Raw genomic sequence first — 19,803 nt, forward strand, 5'->3', positions numbered from 1 at the left:
TGGCTGGCTCACCACAGTATACAAGTTCCATTACAGGTAGCTATCTGAAAGAGAGCTTTTACACCCACTGTGTGAAAAACCCTTTCTGTAATGTGTGAAGTGGAGTTTCCAGAATTAAATAATTGATTAATGGCAGCCTACTTAGCAAAAGAGAAATTTTATAAACGTTTTAAAGCCAATGTTCTGTGAATACATTAGATAGAACTTTTTAGTAGGAATGGAGTGGAAAAAAAACACTGTACACCAAAACATCATCCCAACCATAAGATTAAAACCCAACTGAGATGTTAAACATTTGGTTTAATTGCACCCAGGTTGGACTACAGCAGCCCTGTTGAAACTTCAATTGAACTTTGAAACAAAGTAAAATAAGCTAAATAAGAATAAACCTCACAGGTGTATAAAATTTCCTTCGGGATTAATGAAGTATCTATCTATCTGTCTGCCTGTCTGTCTATTATCTATCTATCTATCTGTCTGTCTGTCTTTCTATCTATTTATTTATCTGTCTTTTTTTATGTTTGTTGTCTATCTATACGTCCATCTGTCTGTCTGTCTATCTATCTATCTATCGATCTATCTATCTATCTATCTATCTATCTATCTATCTATCTATCTATCTATCTATCTATCTATCTATCTATCTTATCTATTGTCTATTTATTTATCTGTCTGTCTGCCTATCTGTCTGCCTATCTGTCAGTTTCTGTCTGTCTGTCTGTCTACATGTCTATCTATCTATCTATCTATCTATCTATCTATCTATCTATCTATCTATCTATCTATCTATCTATCTATCTATCGTCTATTTATTTATTTATCTGTCTGCCTGCCTGTCTGTCTATTGTCTATCTGTCTTTCTATTTGTTTGTTGTCTATCTATCTATTCGTCTATCTGTCTCTGTCTGTCTGTCTATTGTCTGTCTATTTATCTTTTTATCTGTCTGTTGTCTATCTATTCATCTGTCTGCCTGTCTTTCTATTTATCTGTTTGTCTATCTACAGTATATGTCTGTCTTGTCTATCTATGTATCTGTCTATCTGTCTGTCTGTCTATTGTCTATCTATCTATTTATCTGTCTGTCTATTATCTGTCTGTCTGTCCGTCCGTCTGTCTATCCTTCTGTCTATTTATCTATCTGTCTATTGTCTATCCATCCATCCTTCCATTTATCTATCTATCTAAATCAGTCTTATAAAATAAATTATATACAATACTCCTGATTTGATAAAGGCTTGTTTTATTCCAGCTTTGCTGTACCCATGTGCAAAAAGCAAGGTCCAACAAGACAAGTAAGGGGTAGAACTCCACTGACTGATCACCTCCACAAAGCCCTAAACATATAACCCTATTAAACACTTCTGGAATTAGTTGGAATGTCGACTGCAAGTCAGTCCTTCTCATCCAATGTGAGTGCTTGATCTTACAGGTGCTTACAAATGGAGGGGGCAAGCAACGTATTGCTAATGCTGATAATTTGGAAATAGGATGTGTAACAAGCTTAAAGTCATGTATCAAGCTTAAAGTCATACAGAATAACTGTAAAGACAAAGTAAATGTAGCCACATTTTCAGTTTGTTATACTTTATGACTAAGTACTTTAGGCATTGATTTAAGGCAATAATCTATGATTTTAGATTTAAATATACTGATATTAAAGGTAGACAAACAAAATAGACATGATTATTGGAATAAAACATTGTATCAAGTAGGAAGGTTAGGCGTGACTTTAATGCTACTAAGAATTAGTTTTAGTGAGAGCAGATGTATGTGTTGGCAGGTGTGTTAAATAGAAACCACAACAGTGTCTAATTTTAGCTGTATAACCAACATCTGACTCAGGCTGCTGTGCAACACCTTTCTGCATCAAGGTTTTTATTCTCCAGTGTTATTTCCATGGTGACAGTGGCTAATTTAAAGACGATCACGTCAGTATATGTAAAATAATACTGTGTACTTAGGCTTTGGCTCCTAAAAAGACTGTATTCATTCCAGATTTACATCCGAATACTTAAATGTACGTTTTTCTCACTGTGAATGCTATTTGTTAGTGTAAGATCATTTGAATCACTACGACCATTGTTAAAAGGTACATTAAAGAAAAACTTAAGGCACGCTATTGGTGTGGCACTGTCATTGGATGCAACCTTTCCATCAACTCAAATTTCTGTCATGCTAGCTTTGGTTTAACTGAAACTGTCAAACAGCTTCAAGGATAGAATAGAATGCCTTTATTTGGCATATTTACATATACAGACGTACAGTACAACGAAATTCTTCCTTCGCATATCCCAGCTTGTTTGGAAGCTGGGGTCAGATTTCAGGGTCAGCCTAGAGCGGACAGAGTTAAGGGCCTTGCTCAATGGACTAACAGTGGCTGCATGTTGATAGCCCGAAACTCTACCCAGTAGGCTACCACTGTCCCCCAGTGTACAAGGTACAAGTACACACAAGGTATGCCATACTAGCTCACAGACCGGGACCATAAATTCCAGAATCATGTTAATGCAATAAATTGAGACAAAAACTTTAAATAAAATAAGTCATCGGTTTAAGTTTAAATTCTGTTAAACCTAGAATAAAAAAGTACTGAAGCCTTGAGTCTCACAACCTTGATTAAAGAAGATTAGAATGGGCTAATGTTAGTGTGTCTTTTAAAAATTAAAAAACACCTACAAGATTACACTGTCGGCAAGATCACTGCATTTTATTAAAAAGAAATTAATTAAAACACCTGCTGGTTGGAGATAAGTGGTCAAAAATGGGTCAGGGAGGTGATGTTTAAAAATTGTTTTATGGATATAATGGAATTCAAATTTAAAGATGATTTTTTAAAGAAAAAGAGGTGCGGTGATTAACTTCCCCACGTAGAAAAAGGTATAAAATAAGTATTCTCTGAGCTGTACTGTGCATTTGATCCAGATCTGTGCCCAGGTTTAATGCTTTTTGAATTCAGTCTCTGAAGATTTTTATTTAATTAATTTTTATTTCATAGTTTGGACCCAAACCGTTGCGCTATCGGCACCAGCTGACGGAGAGCAAGCAGCATCCTCTGTGAACACAAAAGCCAAACCTACAAGAACGCAAACACTAAGGTAAGCAAATGCTTATATAAGTGCTTATTAAAGTGGAGTTAGAGTGGAAGTCTGGACTTTTGTTCACAAAGTTTGTGGACATTGGGAGGTGCATTTTTCAGTGCACTCTTAACGGTCCCAAGTCCAGATCGAAAAAGGAGCCCTGATCTTTACTATATTCAACACAGCAAACTGAGCCAGGCCTAATCACCCAACCTTAGTCTTTAAACTCACCAATGCTGTCATGGAAGTGTAGTGAAAGTGAACCTCCAGAAAGTTCTAGAGAAAATATTTGCAAAAAAAGGAACCAGTTATTCATCTATTTACAATTTCCTTTCAAAACTGCTGTGGTTATATCTTAAATGCTGTCCTGAATCATCTATGTTGGGATTTTGGGAAATTACCTAACTGACAAACTATATTACTCTAAATGTGATTTTACTTCCGAAACATGACACACTTCTGTTCTGTAGAAACCTTTAATGATGGATTGAGGAAGCAACATTACACCAACTATTAAATTACACTGCATGTCAGCTCATATCCATTAGCCAACTGAATGAGTAGTCCTGCCAAGGGCCCTACATCCAGTGACGTATATAATTAGCATACTTAATCAGCCAGAGTTTTACAAGTGGACCATCTGGGAATAATGACTGGTTTTACAGGAAGCTGACGCTGCTCTATAGGCTTAAATAAACAAAATGCCCCTGGCCACCTGCCAGATTAAAAAAAGGGAAGTCACCACATTGCAGGAATCCACTCTGGACAAGGTGCCAATCCATTATAGGGCAACATATACCATTATAAGTAGAAAGACACTGATCCAATAGATACTCGGGTTGAGATAAAATGTGACATATTTATTAGTTTATTCCCCTGTGATATTTTAGTAAGTGAACATACTGTATATAACAGCAAAAACAATTGATATTAATATTTTTAATATATAATATATTTTGGGGCATTCATAGTACTGAACCCAGTGGGTCTGGTCAAAAACATTATGAAATGAAACTGTAAAAACAAATAAATAATATAAAGATGTATTAAATGGAAATTTCAGTGGTTAATCATAAAAAATGGTGCATCTTTTTCTAAATTAACCCAAAATTCCCAAGTAAATATTTACATGAATTACATGTAATTTTTTTTTACATTATTCACTTACGTTTTTCACATTTTACATGTTATTATTTTACATCCTTTTAAAAAAAATACATTACATGGACTGTATTGACTTTACATGTTACGTTTCACACTTGGGTGGCACGGTGGCTAAGTGGGTAGCACTGTCGCCTTACAGCAAGAAGGTCCTGGGTTCGATCTCCAGGTGGGGCGATCCGGTTCCTTTCTGTGTGGAGTTTGCATGCTCTCCCAGTGTCTGTGTGGGTTTCCTCCGGGTGCTCCGGTTTCCTCCCACAGTCCAAAGACATGCAAGAGAATTGAATTGGAGACACTAAATTGTCCAGGACTTGTGAAGTGATGAACCTTGTGTAATGAGTAACTACTGTTCCTGTCATGAATGTAACCAAAGTGTAAAACATGATGTTATAATTCTAATAAACAAACAAACAACACACATGTTCACATGATGCAAAATGTGTTTTTTGTAGTAAGGGGAGACATAAAATAATCTGACTTAATACAACTTTGGAAAGATTCTAAATATTTAAGTTTATTTTAAGCTCACTCTTTTCTAATCAGCAAATGAACACAAAAATCATTATGCTGGCAGAGCTGAGTTTTATCTGAGACTTTTTTAGGTTCTGTGATAGATAGATAGATAAAAGGATTTTATTCATCCCAAGAAAAGAAAGGAAGAAAGAATAATACAAATACAAGTAATGTAAGTAGGGTGTAGCAAATATAGAATGAGCATATATACGATACATAGACAGACAGATAGATAGATAGATAGATAGATAGATAGATAGACAGAGATAGATAGACAGGTAGATAGATAGATAGATAGATAGATAGACAGACAGACAGACAGACGTGTAGGTAGGTAGATAGACATGTAGATAGATAGATAGATAGATAGATAGATAGATAGATAGATAGACAGACAGACAGACATGTAGGTAGATAGATAGACAGACATGTAGGTAGATAGATAGATAGATAGATAGACATGTAGGTAGATAGATAGATAGATAGATAGACATGTAGATAGATAGACAGACAGACAGCTAGACAGACAGACATGTAGGTAGGTAGATAGATAGACAGACAGACAGACAGACATGTAGGTAGGTAGGTAGATAGATAGATAGATAGATAGACAGACAGACAGACAGACATGTAGGTAGATAGATAAATAGATAGATAGACAGACATGTAGGTAGGTAGATAGATAGATAGACATGTAGATAGATAGATAGATAGATAGATAGATAGATAGATAGATAGATAGATAGATATGTACTATAGATAGATAGATAGATAGATAGATATGTAGATAGATAGATAGATAGATATGTACTATAGATAGATAGACACACATGTAGGTAGGTAGATAGATAGATATAGACATGTAGATAGATAGATAGATAAGACATATAGACAGATAGATAGATAGATAGATAGATATGTAGATAGATAGATAGATAGATAGACATGTAGATAGATAGATAGATAGATAGATAGATAGATAGACAGGTAGATAGATAGATAGATAGATAGATAGATAGATATAGACATGTAGATAGATAGATAGATAGATAGATAGATAGACAGACAGACATGTAGATAGATAGATAGACAGGTAGATAGATAGATAGATAGATATAGACATGTAGATAGCTGGATAGATAGATAGATATGTACTATAGATAGATAGATAGACACAGACATGTAGGTAGGTAGATAGATAGATAGATAGATAGATAGATAGATAGATAGATAGATAGATATAGACATGTAGATAGATAGATAGATAGATAGACATGTAGATAGATAGACATGTAGATAGATAGATAGATAGATAGATAGATAGATATAGACATGTAGATAGATAGATAGACAGGTAGATAGATAGATAGATAGATATAGACATGTAGATAGCTGGATAGATAGATAGATATGTACTATAGATAGATAGATAGACACAGACATGTAGGTAGGTAGATAGATAGATAGATAGATAGATAGATAGATAGATATAGACATGTAGATAGATAGATAGATAGATAGACATGTAGATAGATAGACATGTAGATAGATAGATAGATAGATAGATAGATAGATAGATATAGACATGTAGATAGATAGTTAGATAGATAGATAGACAGACAGACATGTAGATAGATAGATAGCTAGACATGTAGATAGATAGATAGATAGCTAGACATGTAGATAGATAGACAGACAGACAGACATGTAGGTAGATAGATAGATAGATAGATAGATAGATAGACACTAGATGCCTTCCTTATTTCAAGTTCTGAAAGTTGGCAACCCTAGTGTGTCCTGCCTTTCGCCCTGTGAATTGGACCCACCGCGACCCTGAATAGGAAAAAGTGATGGTAAAACAGACAATGAATAAATGTAAGAGGAAATAATGGAACTTCACTTCAGCCCAAGCACGTGGAAACCACCAAAACACCTGCGCTAAACCGATGGAAGCACTATTTATACCGTACTTGTATTTCAATGGCGTCTCGTGCGCGTTCGGCTCGCGCTCGTCGTCACGTGACACGCCAGTCACGTGGCTCAGGTTTTTGACGGTTAGGGGGGAGTCTATGCAAACGGTCGCTGCCGTCGTACAACCGCAGAGGAGAAGGAGGAGAGAAGCCGAGCTGCTCCTCATACACTCGCCGTGTGACACTCGTACTCTCCCCGCGGGGTGTTTTTACTGTATTTTACCGTGGACTGTGTGGTTTCTTTTTTGAGGTAGGAAACCTGAAGAGGCGGGCGGTGATATGTATTCATGGGGCTACCGGAGCTCTGTGAGATATGTAGCGTGTTAGCCAGGGCAGCCTGCTGTATCCACCTGCGCCCTGACTGACTGACTGAACCGGCGTTACAAGGACCTGGCTAACACCGCGCTTTCTTCACCTGCTACGTTTATTTTGTATTTTTATATTCCTATATTTCTGCATTATACACATTTAAACCTTTGCTGCAGTACGGAATAAATTGGGTTGGTTTTCTGTGAGTGAAAATCGGCCGCCTTCACGACCTGGTCGACTGCAGAGGACAAGACAGGGAAGCAGCCCTCAGCCGGGATTCCTTTTAAACGTAAAACACTAATACAAATATGGACGGGGAAATTCTCCTAAATTAGTGCTAAATTAGTGCAAAATTCTGACCCAATTCCAGCAACCTGCGAGGACTTTTTGCATTTTGTGTATCTGTACCTCACCAGAATCGAGCTACAATGTAAACGCGCGGTGTTCAGCCCTCATTCACTGTTACTCATTAGCCGTTAATAAGGTTCGACGCAGGGCCCCTAATTCGTGCTACCCTGAGCAAAATGCCGGCAGGAATGAAGCCTCTGGAGAAGTTCCTGAAGAAACAGACCACCGCGCTCACCCGGGCTGGAGGTTTCGGAGCAGAGAAGGCTTCAGCGGGCACGAGCGCGGCACGCAGGCGTGCCAGTCTGTCTCGCGTTGTGCCGTTCTTTCGCGAGAGCTCTCCGGAGGGCGGCCCGGCACGCGGGGACGTGTTCAGCCCCGATAGCGAGGAAGCACCGAGCTGGCCGTCCGCCGCTGCGACCGACATCAGGAGTCCGTCTCTGTCCAGCGACGAGCAGAGCTCAGAAGCCAGCCTGGATACGGGCTGGACCCCGATGCCCGCAGACACCCCGGAGAACCTGGCGCTCGCGCTGCTGGATAGCGTGGCCGGCAAGAGATTCGGAAACTGCACAGGTACCGGTCAGTCTTTATCATTATTGCTCGGGTTTGTGGTTAAATAAGTATAAGAACAGATATAATCCTACATAAAAGGCTACACAGAAGGGAATAAGTAAGGTGGAGTTTGCATGTGTCTAAGTGGGTTTCCTCCGGGAGCTCCGGTTTCCTCCCACAGTCCAAACACATGCAAGTGAGGTGAACTGGAGATACTAAATTGTCCATGACTGTGTTTGACATAAAACCAAAGTGTGTAAAACATGACGTTAAAATCCTAACAAATGAATAAATAAATCCACAGGGAAACCCTGGGCGGAGGGCAGGAACACCCTGGACAGGGCGCCAACCCATCGCAGGGCTTTACAGAATGTGGTGCCCTCCAAGCGCCAGTCAAAGATTCATAAAAACTGGACGATTATTAGGTTTAAAAGTCGCATTAGCAGCTGTAGCCTAGTGGTTAAGACACTGGACTAATAATCAAAAGGTTGCCAGTTCAAGCCAGGCCCTTGAGCAAGGCCCTTAACTGTTTGGATTGCATACTGTCACAACTGCAAGTCGTTCTGGATAAAGGTGTCTGCTAAATGCCGAAAATGTAAATGCAGTGGTGGGGCTTGAACTGGCAACCTTTTGATTACTAGCATATAAGCTCGTTGGGTAGCACTGACGCCTCACAGCAAGAAGGTCCCGGGTTCGATTCCCAGGTGAAGCTGTCCGGGTTCCTTTTTTTGTGGAGTTTGCGTGTTCTCCCTGTGTCAGTGGGGTTTCCTCCAGGAGCTCCGGTTTCTTTCCAAGCTAAAGAAATTGGTGTGTGTGTTTGTTTGTGATGAATTGGCAACCAGTGATTACCTGTCATGAATGTAAGCAAAGTGTGTAAAACGTGACGTTAAAATCCAAATAAATAAATCGATGAATCTACAGGGAAACCCTGGGTGGAATGCAGGAACACCCTGGACAGGGCGCCAACTCATCGCAGGGCTTTATAGAGTGTGGTAAACCTCCAATGAAGTCAAAGATTCATAAAAACTGGATGATTATTAGTTTTAAAAGTTGCATTAGCAAAATTAACAGTGATCAAAAGTCCAAGATGACTGATGTGGCTAGAATCTAGATGCGTAAAACTTCTGGTGCTGTGCCAGGGCAGCTGTAGCCTAGTGGTTAAGACACTGGACTAATAATCAGAAGGTTGCCAGTTCAAGCCAGGTCCTTGAGCAAGGCCCTTAACCCTTAATTGCATACTGTCACAACGCTTTGGATAAAAAGTGTCTGCAGCCTTTTGATTACTAGCATATGAGCTCGTTGTAAGGTCCACGGGTTCGATTCCCAGGTGAAGCGGTGCGGGTCCTTTTTGTGTGGTGTTTGTGTGCATGTTCTCCCCGTGTCAGTGGGGTTTCCTCCAGGAGCTCCGGTTTCTTTCCACAGTCCAAAGATATGCAGTCAGGGTAATTCGAGCTGTGTGTGTTTGCTCTGTAATGAATTGGCAACCAGTCTTCAACCAGTTTTCTACCTTTCGCCTGGTCAGTAGTACCCACTACGACCCTGAACAGGATTAAGTGGTGTCAAAACAGACGATAAATAAATGAATTAATGTACAGTATATACATAAATACTAGGGATGCATCGATACCATTTTTTCCCAACCGAGTACGAGTACAAGTACATGTATATTTGTACTCACCGATACCTATGTAGAATTATGCAATCTGGAGCATTATGGAATAGTGTAGTTTTTAGTGTAAAATAGTGCAGTGGAACAGTTGCTTGGGTTGCCATCACTAATTGTAAAAAAAAAAAAAAAACACCGCACAGACATCATTGAGAAAGCTTCTGACAAGCTAACGTTAACGTTCATTAATAAACGCACGTAATTAACGTTGTGCACATCATACATGCGATGCGATTCTGCTGATTGAAATATTTACTTTAAAAAGATAATACAGTCCGATCCCATCTGAGCCGATTCTATCAGCACATACATTCGTGGTTCACCTCGGTAAATCGTAAACGACTCTGAGTCGGCTCCCGCTCTGTGGTAATAACCAGTATAATTAAGCCTGAGCTTTATAATGTAAGCGAGTCACACAGAATGTTCTGTAGTATTTGGTGTTTATTTACAACCGCATCATTTATTATAACAGTAAACACGGAGAGATGACTGAGAAAAGAAGCTTAAAATGAGTCGACTCCTGAATCACTTGTATCGACACTGTGAACAGAGTATTGAACACAAACACGTCCTATAACAGCGGTCGCTGCTTTTGTAACCGGTTATCTTCACTGTTAGCTCTATTTTGAAGGTTTTTTTTTTCTTCAAACGGAACTAAATAACATTAAACGTGCATGTGAGCGTGGTCAGTGAGAATAATTCAATCTGTCTCCCGTGGGTGAAAAATGAATTGCTTTAGTTTTAGAAGTAAAAAAATCTCGCAATGTCACGCCCCCCCCGGTCAGGCACTCGCGCCCCCCCAGACAAGCACTGCCGCCCCACAGGTTGAAAATCCCTGCGTTAACGCAGCAACGTGCACTAGGCACAAGGTATCGGATGTTTAGTATCGGAGCCTCGTTTGCGAGTACGAGTACGAGTACGAGTTAATGAGCGCGGTATCGGGCAAATACCCGATACTAGTATCGGTACTCATGCATCTCTAATAAATACAAACTGATAGTTTGTATCAGAAGCCCTCACCATGAGAGTTATTCCTAAAAGCAGCTGGCATGTTCAGAAATGAAGGATTTGACACTTCAGACGCAAAGGAAAATACCAGTGTGCTGTATGTGTGGGCATTTTCACTATTGTGGCTTTTTCTTAAAGCAACAGTCGTGAAGAGAACATGTTTTCCACCAGCTTTAGAAAAGGACCTATTACATAATAATGAGGTCTGTCAACACCACTCGAACCATCACACAGTCGTGATGTTTTCCTGTCATGACTTGTATATTAAAGAAAGCATTTTGCCTCAAAGGCTGCGTGTCCTAAATTGCATACTACCTTAAAATTGTGAAAATAACATGTGCTTATGACTATGTATCAGCTGTAATGTAGGTGATTACATCTAGGGAAGTCTGTGCAAAAGTTGGCTATGCCAACAAGCTTTCTAAGACTAAAGCAAAACACTATTTGTCTGATTAATAGTGATCAGCAGGGACTCCCAGCACTGAAATTTACTTTTACCATCCTCACAGAGATGTTTTCTAGTGCTACAGCAAGTGAACACTTACGAACGTACTTTTACAGTTATTACACATGTTGTTTACCTGATACTGCACTGGGAATGATGTCCTAAATAAAGTGTTATAATTGCTTATTACTATCTTTGTGTTATAAGAATGTTAGTACTTCTTTAGGAGACTTTTCTGCTGGGGTTTGTCCTGTCTGTAATTCTTTAATTCTCAGAATGAAGAGCAGGTTTGCTTGAATATGTGGACGGATTGATGATCTTTTAGGTGCTTTCCAAATTGTTGTTGTTCTTTTTAAGATGTCAGACTGCCAGCAATCCAGTGTTGCCATCATCAGATATATGAACATGTATATACACCGATCAGCCATAACATTTAAACCACCTCCTTGTTTCTACGCTCACTGTCCATTGTATCATCTCCACTTACCACATAGAAACACTTTGTAGCTCTACAATTACTGACTGTAGTCCATCTGTTTCTCTGCATGCCTTGTTAGCCCCCTTTCATGCTGTTCTTCAATGGTCAGGGCCACCACACAGCAGGTATTATTTAGGTAGTGGATCATTCTCAGCACTGCAGTGACATGGTGGGGGTGTGTTAGTGTGTGTTGTGCTGGTATGAGTGGATCAGACACAGCAGCGCTGCTGAAGTTTTTAAATACCGTGTCCACTCACTGTCCACTCTATTAGACACTCCTACCTAGTTGGTCCACCTTGTAGATGTAAAGCCAGAGACGATCGCTCACCTATTGCTGCTGTTTGAGTCGGTCATCTTCTAGACCTTCATCAGTGGTCACAGGACGCTGTTGGCTGGATATTTGTGGTTGGTGGAAACTCCATCAGCATTGCTGTGTCTGATCCACTCATACCAGCACAACACACACTAACACACCACCACCATGTCAGTGTCACTGCAGTGCTGAGAATGATCCAACACCTAAATAATACCTGCTCTGTGGTGGTCCTGTGAGTCCTGACTATTAAAGAACAGCATGAAAAGAGCTAACAAAGCATGCAGAGAAACAGATGGACTACAGTCAGTAATTTTATATGTTAAGTGGAGCTGATAAAATGGACAGTGAGTGTAGAAACAAGGAGGTGGTTTTAATGTTATGGCTGATCAGTGTGTGATGCAGAAGGTGGGAAATTCTATACAATATCCTAAAACATGTAACCATTATGTTGCTATTTTGGGTAACTTGGTTGCGAATGCAGAGCTCCGTTACAGCGAGGGTGCCAGTATCAAATCAGTTCTGGTATCAGCCTATAGGGGTTCAGGACATCCCTAACTGACCTACTAGAAGTAATACAATCTGGCACAGCATTTCTTAACTAGAGTGATAAGCAGTTTTAGATTTGAGATAATATCTGATGCTGCAAAATACCGTTTACTGCATGAGACCCGCATCTACTACTGTGTGTTTGAGTAGTGTGCACAGACCGAATTACTCTCTGCAGCACTACGCCACTCGAAGTTATATAACACTGGAATTACACGCAAGCCTGAATAAGCACAAAAACACCAAAAATTCGTTCGCTCCTTGCTGCTCGGTTTGCTTCCCGATCCAGCGGTAAACTTGAGTAATGATTAATAATGAATGCTTTCGCTTCAGTTGTAGAGTCATGATGCTGTAAGGTACATCAGATGGCATGTAGTGTGGTGTGGTGTTATGTGTGCATTACAACACTCAGGTCAGGTTTCTCACTACACAATACGAGTTTAGGAATGTAGTTGTTGAATAGTCTTAATGGTTTTTGTCGTCTATGAGCATAGAAAATGTTAAAGCCTTTTTAGGTTAATGTTGTATTCAATGGTTTAAAGCAGGGGTGTCCAAACTTTTCTTGTTGGGGGCCAGATGGAGTAAAGAATTTGCAAACAAATAAAAATAGAATAGACCTGATCGATCTGATTACTAACAGTTAAACCTTCTTCTTATTTGAGTGACTAATGATCTATCTAGTGTTGTGTAAACTAAGATTTTGCCAGGTTCACTCACCAGTTTATAATCCTAATAGAAAGATTATTATACTTCTTTAAATTAAACATACACACTTCCCCCTGAGCTCAGTGAAAATATATTTATTTTCTGCATTCGCTGTCTAGTTTTGGTTTCTCTGGAGCCACCATATTTATCCAAAAACTCTAATACATTAATGTAGGTGTAACGTTAATGTTTTGAGTTGGGGGGGAAAGAAGATGGGGAGCGTTTTATATTTGTTTTATGCCATAGCGACACCCAGAGTTCAAACAGTTCAAGCTGTTTTTTTTTAAACCCTGTTTAATAGCGGACCAACTATTTTTAATTTTCTCTTTAATTTTCTCAAATTCCCCCCCCCCCAATTTTCTCCCCTAATGTAGTCGTATCCAATTACCCTGGTTGCGTTACGCTTCACCTCTACCGATACAACCCTCCAATGCTGACTGAGGAGCTTCGCAACTGACCTAACACACGCCCCCTCCGACACGTGCGCAGTACCGACTGCCTCTTTTCACCTGCACGAGGCGAGTTCATATGCGGATCAGCCTCGTGCACGGAGAGCCACACCCTGATCAGCATCAATCAGCCAGCAGAGGTCGTAATTGCACCAGTTATGAGGAACCCCGGTCCGGCTCATCCCACCCTGATCAACAGCCGATCGTTGTTCATGTGGCCGCCCAGCCCAGCCGGATGGCAGAGCCGAGATTCGATACGATGCATTCGGAATCTCTCAGCTCTGGTGTATTAGCGTATTTACCGCTGTTTAATTTTAAATGTAACATCTCACGAGTGGTTTCAAAGGCTCACAGGCTGTAGTTTGGGCACCCCTGGTTTAAAGGGTGATACAGTGCAGGATGATGTTAGATCATATTCAGTTTTAATGCATACCTGATACTTCACTGGGGGTGTGTTCGAAAAGCTAGTGTGCTGTCTACATAGACAGCATTTTACGTCATCCTGTGCGCGCTCCCAAGAAGGAGGCTGTTCGAAATCCTAGATGCCTTAATATCCTCACTACTGAGGCATCTTAACATTTCAATGTTATTTTGGCTCAAGAACGAGTAAGCATCCGACGCTGCCTTAGTGATCAAGGCAATCCCAGCATTCATTGCTGGTCGGGTGCTCTTCTCTCACAGAAAACTAAACATGGCTGACAGGGTGGAGAAACGAATGGAGTTATTTTGAAACGTAAATAAAATATTACTGATTTTTTACTTGTATAAACTTGTACCGAGTGTTTTTATTTGCAAGTTCGGGCTTGTCAGGAAATGTCGGTACATGAAGGAAGATGTTATATTGACGTTAGCGTGCTGTGCTACCTCAGTTTATTGGTTTTAATGGCAAGATGCTAAATGCTAAACGCGAAATGCGAAACCCGATGGAATCGCTGTCTAAGTAGTGCGTTCGAATAACCTGCCTTATAAGTCATTGACTTATTAGAATCCTCTCTACTAAGGCAGCTGCCTATGTAGACAGTAAGACAGCAAGGCAGCTCACTAGGTTTTCGAACACACCCTGGGAATGATGTCCTAAATAAAGTGTTATTATTGCTTATTACTGTCTTTGTGTTATAATAATGTTGGTACTCTTTAAGACGAGTTTTCAGCTGGGATGTGTCCTGTCTGTAATTCTTTAATTCTCAGAATGAAGAGCAGGTTTGCTTGAATATGTGGACGGCTTGATGATCTTTTAGGTGCTTTCCATATTGTTGTTGTTCTTTTTTAAGATGTCGTATTGCCAGCAATCCCTGTTGCGTCACTTATTTCGATAAACTGTACAGTGTTTTTGTTCAGTAAGGTTGGTAACAGCATGCCATCATCAGATATATTTCCATAACATTTACTTAAAATCAGATTATTTATACTAATTAGATCTTTATTTTTATTTTTAAGGCTAATCCAAGCTGGCAGTCGTACTGCAGTACCAAGTACACACGTGCAATGAAGCGTTACAGAGCAGTAACCATGAAAGCACTCGGGTCCTGAAAGGTTTGCTTGTGCTGCCTTGAGGGCCCCTCTGAATGTGAAACCAGTAAACCAAAAAGTAGGCCTAATTTCTGGAGCTATGCAGGGTCCTGCTTTTGTATTGGGATGTCAGGCGGAATGTCCATGATCACATGTGCCGCATCCCTTCCTGCAGTGTTGTGTTTTTTTTTTCTCAGTGTTGCTGATGTGTGTAAGAGTTTTGCAGCTCCGTTCTCAATTTAGAAATCAACCGTAGGCTGTTGGAACTAATGAAAATGATCTGTTCAACTGGCAGCATTGATTAAACTATGACATATTGGTCAATTATGGCTTAATTATAGCCAAGGAGGGCAGTGATAGCTCAGTGGTTAAGGTACTGGACTAGTAAACAGAAGGTTGCCGGTTCAAGCCCCGCCACCACCAAGTTGCCACTGTTGGGTCCCTGAGCAAGGCCCTTAACCCTCAATTGCTCATCGTGTTCAGCTCATTGTGTAAGTCGCTTTGGATAAAAGCGTATGCTAAATGCTGAAAATGTAAATGTAAATGTAAATATATGTCTCCTCTTATATGTCTCCTCATTTCACCTATCTGGTCACTTCTGCACTTTAACTGTGTATTATATGTATATAATCTCTATCTTGCACTTCTGGTTAGATGCTACTGCATTTCGTTGGCTCTGTATTTGTTTACTCTGCACAATGACAATAAAGTTTAATCTAATCTAATCTAATTAGTTAATTATTAGAATCCTTATTAGATACTAACAAGTCCAAATGCAAAATCCAACGATTTAAGAGATCAATGAAGGCAGAATTCCAGATTGCTTACTGATGTCTACAGAACAATCAAATATAATACAAAAGAAATAAACCAGTGCAGGTTTAACTATTAATAACTGGCGTGACTATTTCACTTTCTTTTATATCCAGATTGATTTATTAACATATAGTATTGTGCACATCTGCTAGATCTCCAGGTATACACTGTGCAGTCCCTACCTGCTTCTTTTGCCCTGCCAGTGGTGGAACTTCACATAGGGTGTGTTCGAAAACCTGGTGCTCTCTCTACATAGACAGCATCCTACGTCATCCTACGCTCGCTCCCGAGAAGGAGGCTGTTCGAAATCCTAGATGCTTTAATATGCTCATTAGTAAGGCACCTCAAATTTGAACGGTGTTTTGACTCAAGAACGAGGGAGCATCCGATGCTGCCTTAGCGGCGGAGGCAATCCCAGCATTCAATGCGGCACAACTTTTCTCACAGGAAAACAAACACGTGGTGGACGTCGCAGAGAAACGGACGAGTTATTTTCAAACGTAAATCAATTATTATTGATTTTTAATTTGTATAAACGTGCACAAGTGTATTTATTTGCAAATTCGGTACACGAAGGGAGACGTTAGTTGACATGCCAGCGTGTTGTGCCACCTCATCTCATTGGTTCGAATGGCATGACACATAACTGTTAGCTTAGTAAGCGAAAACTGATGGAATCGCTGTCTAAGTAGCGCGTTCGAATAACCTGCCTTATAAGTCGAGGACTTATTAGAATCCTCTCTACTGAGGCAGCTGCCTATGTAGACAGTAAGACAGCAAGGCAGCTCACTAGGTTTTCGAACACACCCAAAGATTCGCACCACATACAGACTCGCATGATGCTTTCTTGAGCCATCCCCCTCTAGTGCAGGCAAATTCGACTAGCAGTGCAAACCATTGATCACTGTCAAGCAAACATTGTATTATTTTTATCATTCGGCTATAGAATTGACTACTTAGACCCAACCCTGGTTCAAAACGAAGACGTGCTGCACTGTCTGTCTGTGGGTTGCTTATAGACAATCCGGACATGCGGACACCAAGTCGACAGGTCGATTGTTTTAAGCATCTGCAGTGGTGCAGGACATTTAACAGCAAGCGTGACTCTTTCACCTCTTTCATATCAGGATCGATTTATTAACATACAGTATAATCTAGGTATTAGAGATGCATGAGTACCGATACTGGTATCGGGTATTTGCCCGATACCGTGCTCATTAACTCGTACTCATACTCGCAAACGAGGCTCCGATACTAAACATCCGATAACGTGTCTATTGCTGCGTTATGCCTGGTTCACACTACACGATCTTTGCCATGATTTTCGCTCGGCGGCTGGTCGGCGCTAGATTTGCCGGCTCGGGAGCAACTCGGCGTTCGCTTCTGACAAGCTAAAATAACGTTGTGCACGTCATACATACGATGCAATTCTGCTGATTGAAAATATTACTTTAAAAAAATAATACAGTCCGACCCCATCTGAGCCGATTCTATGAGCACATTATATAAGTTCGTGGTTCACTTTGGTAAATCATAAGCGGTTCTTGCTTTTTGATGTAGATGAGAGCAGAAAACATTACTTCACAGAGTCAAGCATAGACAAAAGTTCATCAATTACTAAGTTAATCTGCTCTGACTGAGAGAAAACGTTTAGCTCCACAGACAGAACGATTCTGAGTCGGCTCCCGCTCTGTGGTAATAAGCAGTATAATTAAGCCTGAGCTTTTTAAAATAAGCGAGTCACACAGAATGTTCTGTAGTAGTTAGTGTTTATTTACAACCGCAACATTCAATATAACAGTAAAAACAGAGAGATGACTGAGAAAAGAAACTTACGCTGCGCTTAAAATCAATTGACTCCTGAATCACTTATATCGATACTGTGAACAGAGCATCTCCTCTCTTAAAGACACACACACACGTCCTATAACAGCTATCATTGCTTTTGTCACCGGTTTATCTTCACTGATAGCTCTATTTTGAAGGTTTTTTTCAGACTGAACTGAATAACATTAAACGTGCTTGAGTGTGTGGTCAGTTAGACCAGTGTTTCTCAACCTTTTTTCAGTCACGGCACCCTTTAAAAGTATTCAAAATCTCAAGTCACCCCAGTCTAAAATGTATTAAAAAACTTGCACTCTGCATCCCTCAGACTGCTAACACACAAAAACACTACAGGGATGAGACGTACTGTGGTTGCATTGCATTAAGCTTCAGAAAGATCATCTCTTGTGCAGAGACGAGCCTGTGTTTGTTTCTGCTTTAAAACATACGTGCCATGAACCAATCAGATTTACCATCATTAAACAAGTTTATAGTTTATTTCTCAAATATTTGTCATTATACCACCAGCACTGCTCATTGTCTGCATGGTTTCTCTCTCTGTAGCTCGGTTACGGCTCTCAAACTTCAACTCAAAAGAAGCTTTATTGGCATGACAAATAAGGACATTCGTATTGCCAAAGCAAGTTAGAGAGAAATAATAAAAATAACAATAAAAAAGAACAAATATATACAAAACAGTTACATGTGCAAAAATATAAAATAGAATAAAATATTAATAAAAACAGTGCAAAATAATAACAATAAAAATTATAATATTTACATTGAGGTAATTACCTCTCTCTCTCTGTGTGTGTGTGTGTGTGTGTGTGTCTCGCTTGCTCTCTCCGCGATACTGAAAGTGATTTGAATTTCGACAATAAACAGCTCTTATTGTTCCTTTTGTTCATTTTAAAGAGCCGTTCAATAGAATCGGATCGTTCGCGAACGACTCATCACTATAGGCAACGCACGCAACCCGTGTTGACGTTGTAGCATGGGGAAAGGGGCGTGTGAGACAAGTTTTGATGTTTGAGGCGGCTAATGGTCTACATTTTCATGATAAGTTGACTTTTTTGTATTTTAAATTTATTTAATTTTTAATATCAGTAACGTCAGAATATTTTTGACGGCACCCCTGACGAAGCCAGACGGCACCCCGGTTAAGAAAGGCTGAGTTAGACTAATGAAATATGTCTCCCGTGGGTGAAAAATGAATTGCTTTAGTTTTAGAAGTAAAAAAATCTCGTAATGCCGCGCCCCCCCAGACAAGTACTCCCCCAGGTTGAAAACCCCTGTTCTAACATGTCAGATATCTGATCCAATAGGTATTGGTATCGGTTTCGTTATCGGCAAGTACAAAAATACATGTACTTGTACTCGTACTCGGTTGGGAAAAAATGGTATTGATGCATCCCTACTAGGTATGACTCTGTACTCTGGTAATTCTTTTTTATTATTTAGTTTTTGTGCCATTTCCTGACCTGTGCACAGTCCCCATCTGCTTCTTTTGCCCTGCCAGAGGTGGGTTCTCACAGAGACGTACCGACTCACATGTTGCTCCTCTAGTGCAGGCAAATTCGACTAGCAATGCAAACCATTGATCACTGTCAAGGAAGCCTTGTATGACTTTTATCAGTCGGCTGTAGAATTGACTACTTAGACACAATCCTGGTTTAAATCATTCAATGTCATGTAATGCACTTTCTGTTTTTTTGTGGCACTCGTGGTACGTGGGTTGCTTATAGACAATCCGGACATGCAGATAGGATTTAATGGAAAGCATCGGAACGCTCGAAAGTTTTTGCGGTTCACCTCAGGTCGACAGGTCGATAGTTTTAAGCACCTGCAGCGATGATCCACGACATTTCACAGGCAGGAACGTCAGCTCAGGGCTTCAAAGCGAACCGTTTGAGAAGGTGCTGGCAGTCCTTGACAAATGATCGAGTCCCGTAAACTAGCAGCACCCACTCGCCCTGTGCTTGGAGTTTCCCTTTACTTTGTGTTCTGTACAAGGAGGGGTTTGTTCTTTTCACAGTTCTCGTGTGTGTTTAGTTTGAGGCATGCCCACACAAAGCTGCCATCTTTAATGCATTGTGAATTGTAAAAACTTGAA

At 40.1% G+C, this 19,803-nt stretch overlaps 1 protein-coding gene across 1 annotated transcript in view; it reads left to right on the forward strand.

Annotated features, from left to right (window-relative positions):
- Nucleotides 1–7,218: 7,218 nt before the first annotated feature.
- rapgefl1 (Rap guanine nucleotide exchange factor (GEF)-like 1) overlaps nucleotides 7,219–19,803 on the forward strand; it is an 81,327-nt gene continuing 68,742 nt past the window's right edge. The window contains exon 1 of the mRNA XM_063018865.1: nucleotides 7,219–7,949. Coding sequence (XP_062874935.1) covers nucleotides 7,556–7,949 — 394 coding nt within the window. The 5' untranslated portion in view covers nucleotides 7,219–7,555. The remainder of the gene's footprint in view (nucleotides 7,950–19,803) is intronic.

This window comes from Trichomycterus rosablanca, chromosome 22 (genome assembly GCF_030014385.1).
Source record: "Trichomycterus rosablanca isolate fTriRos1 chromosome 22, fTriRos1.hap1, whole genome shotgun sequence".
NCBI classification, from domain to species: Eukaryota; Metazoa; Chordata; class Actinopteri; order Siluriformes; family Trichomycteridae; genus Trichomycterus; species Trichomycterus rosablanca.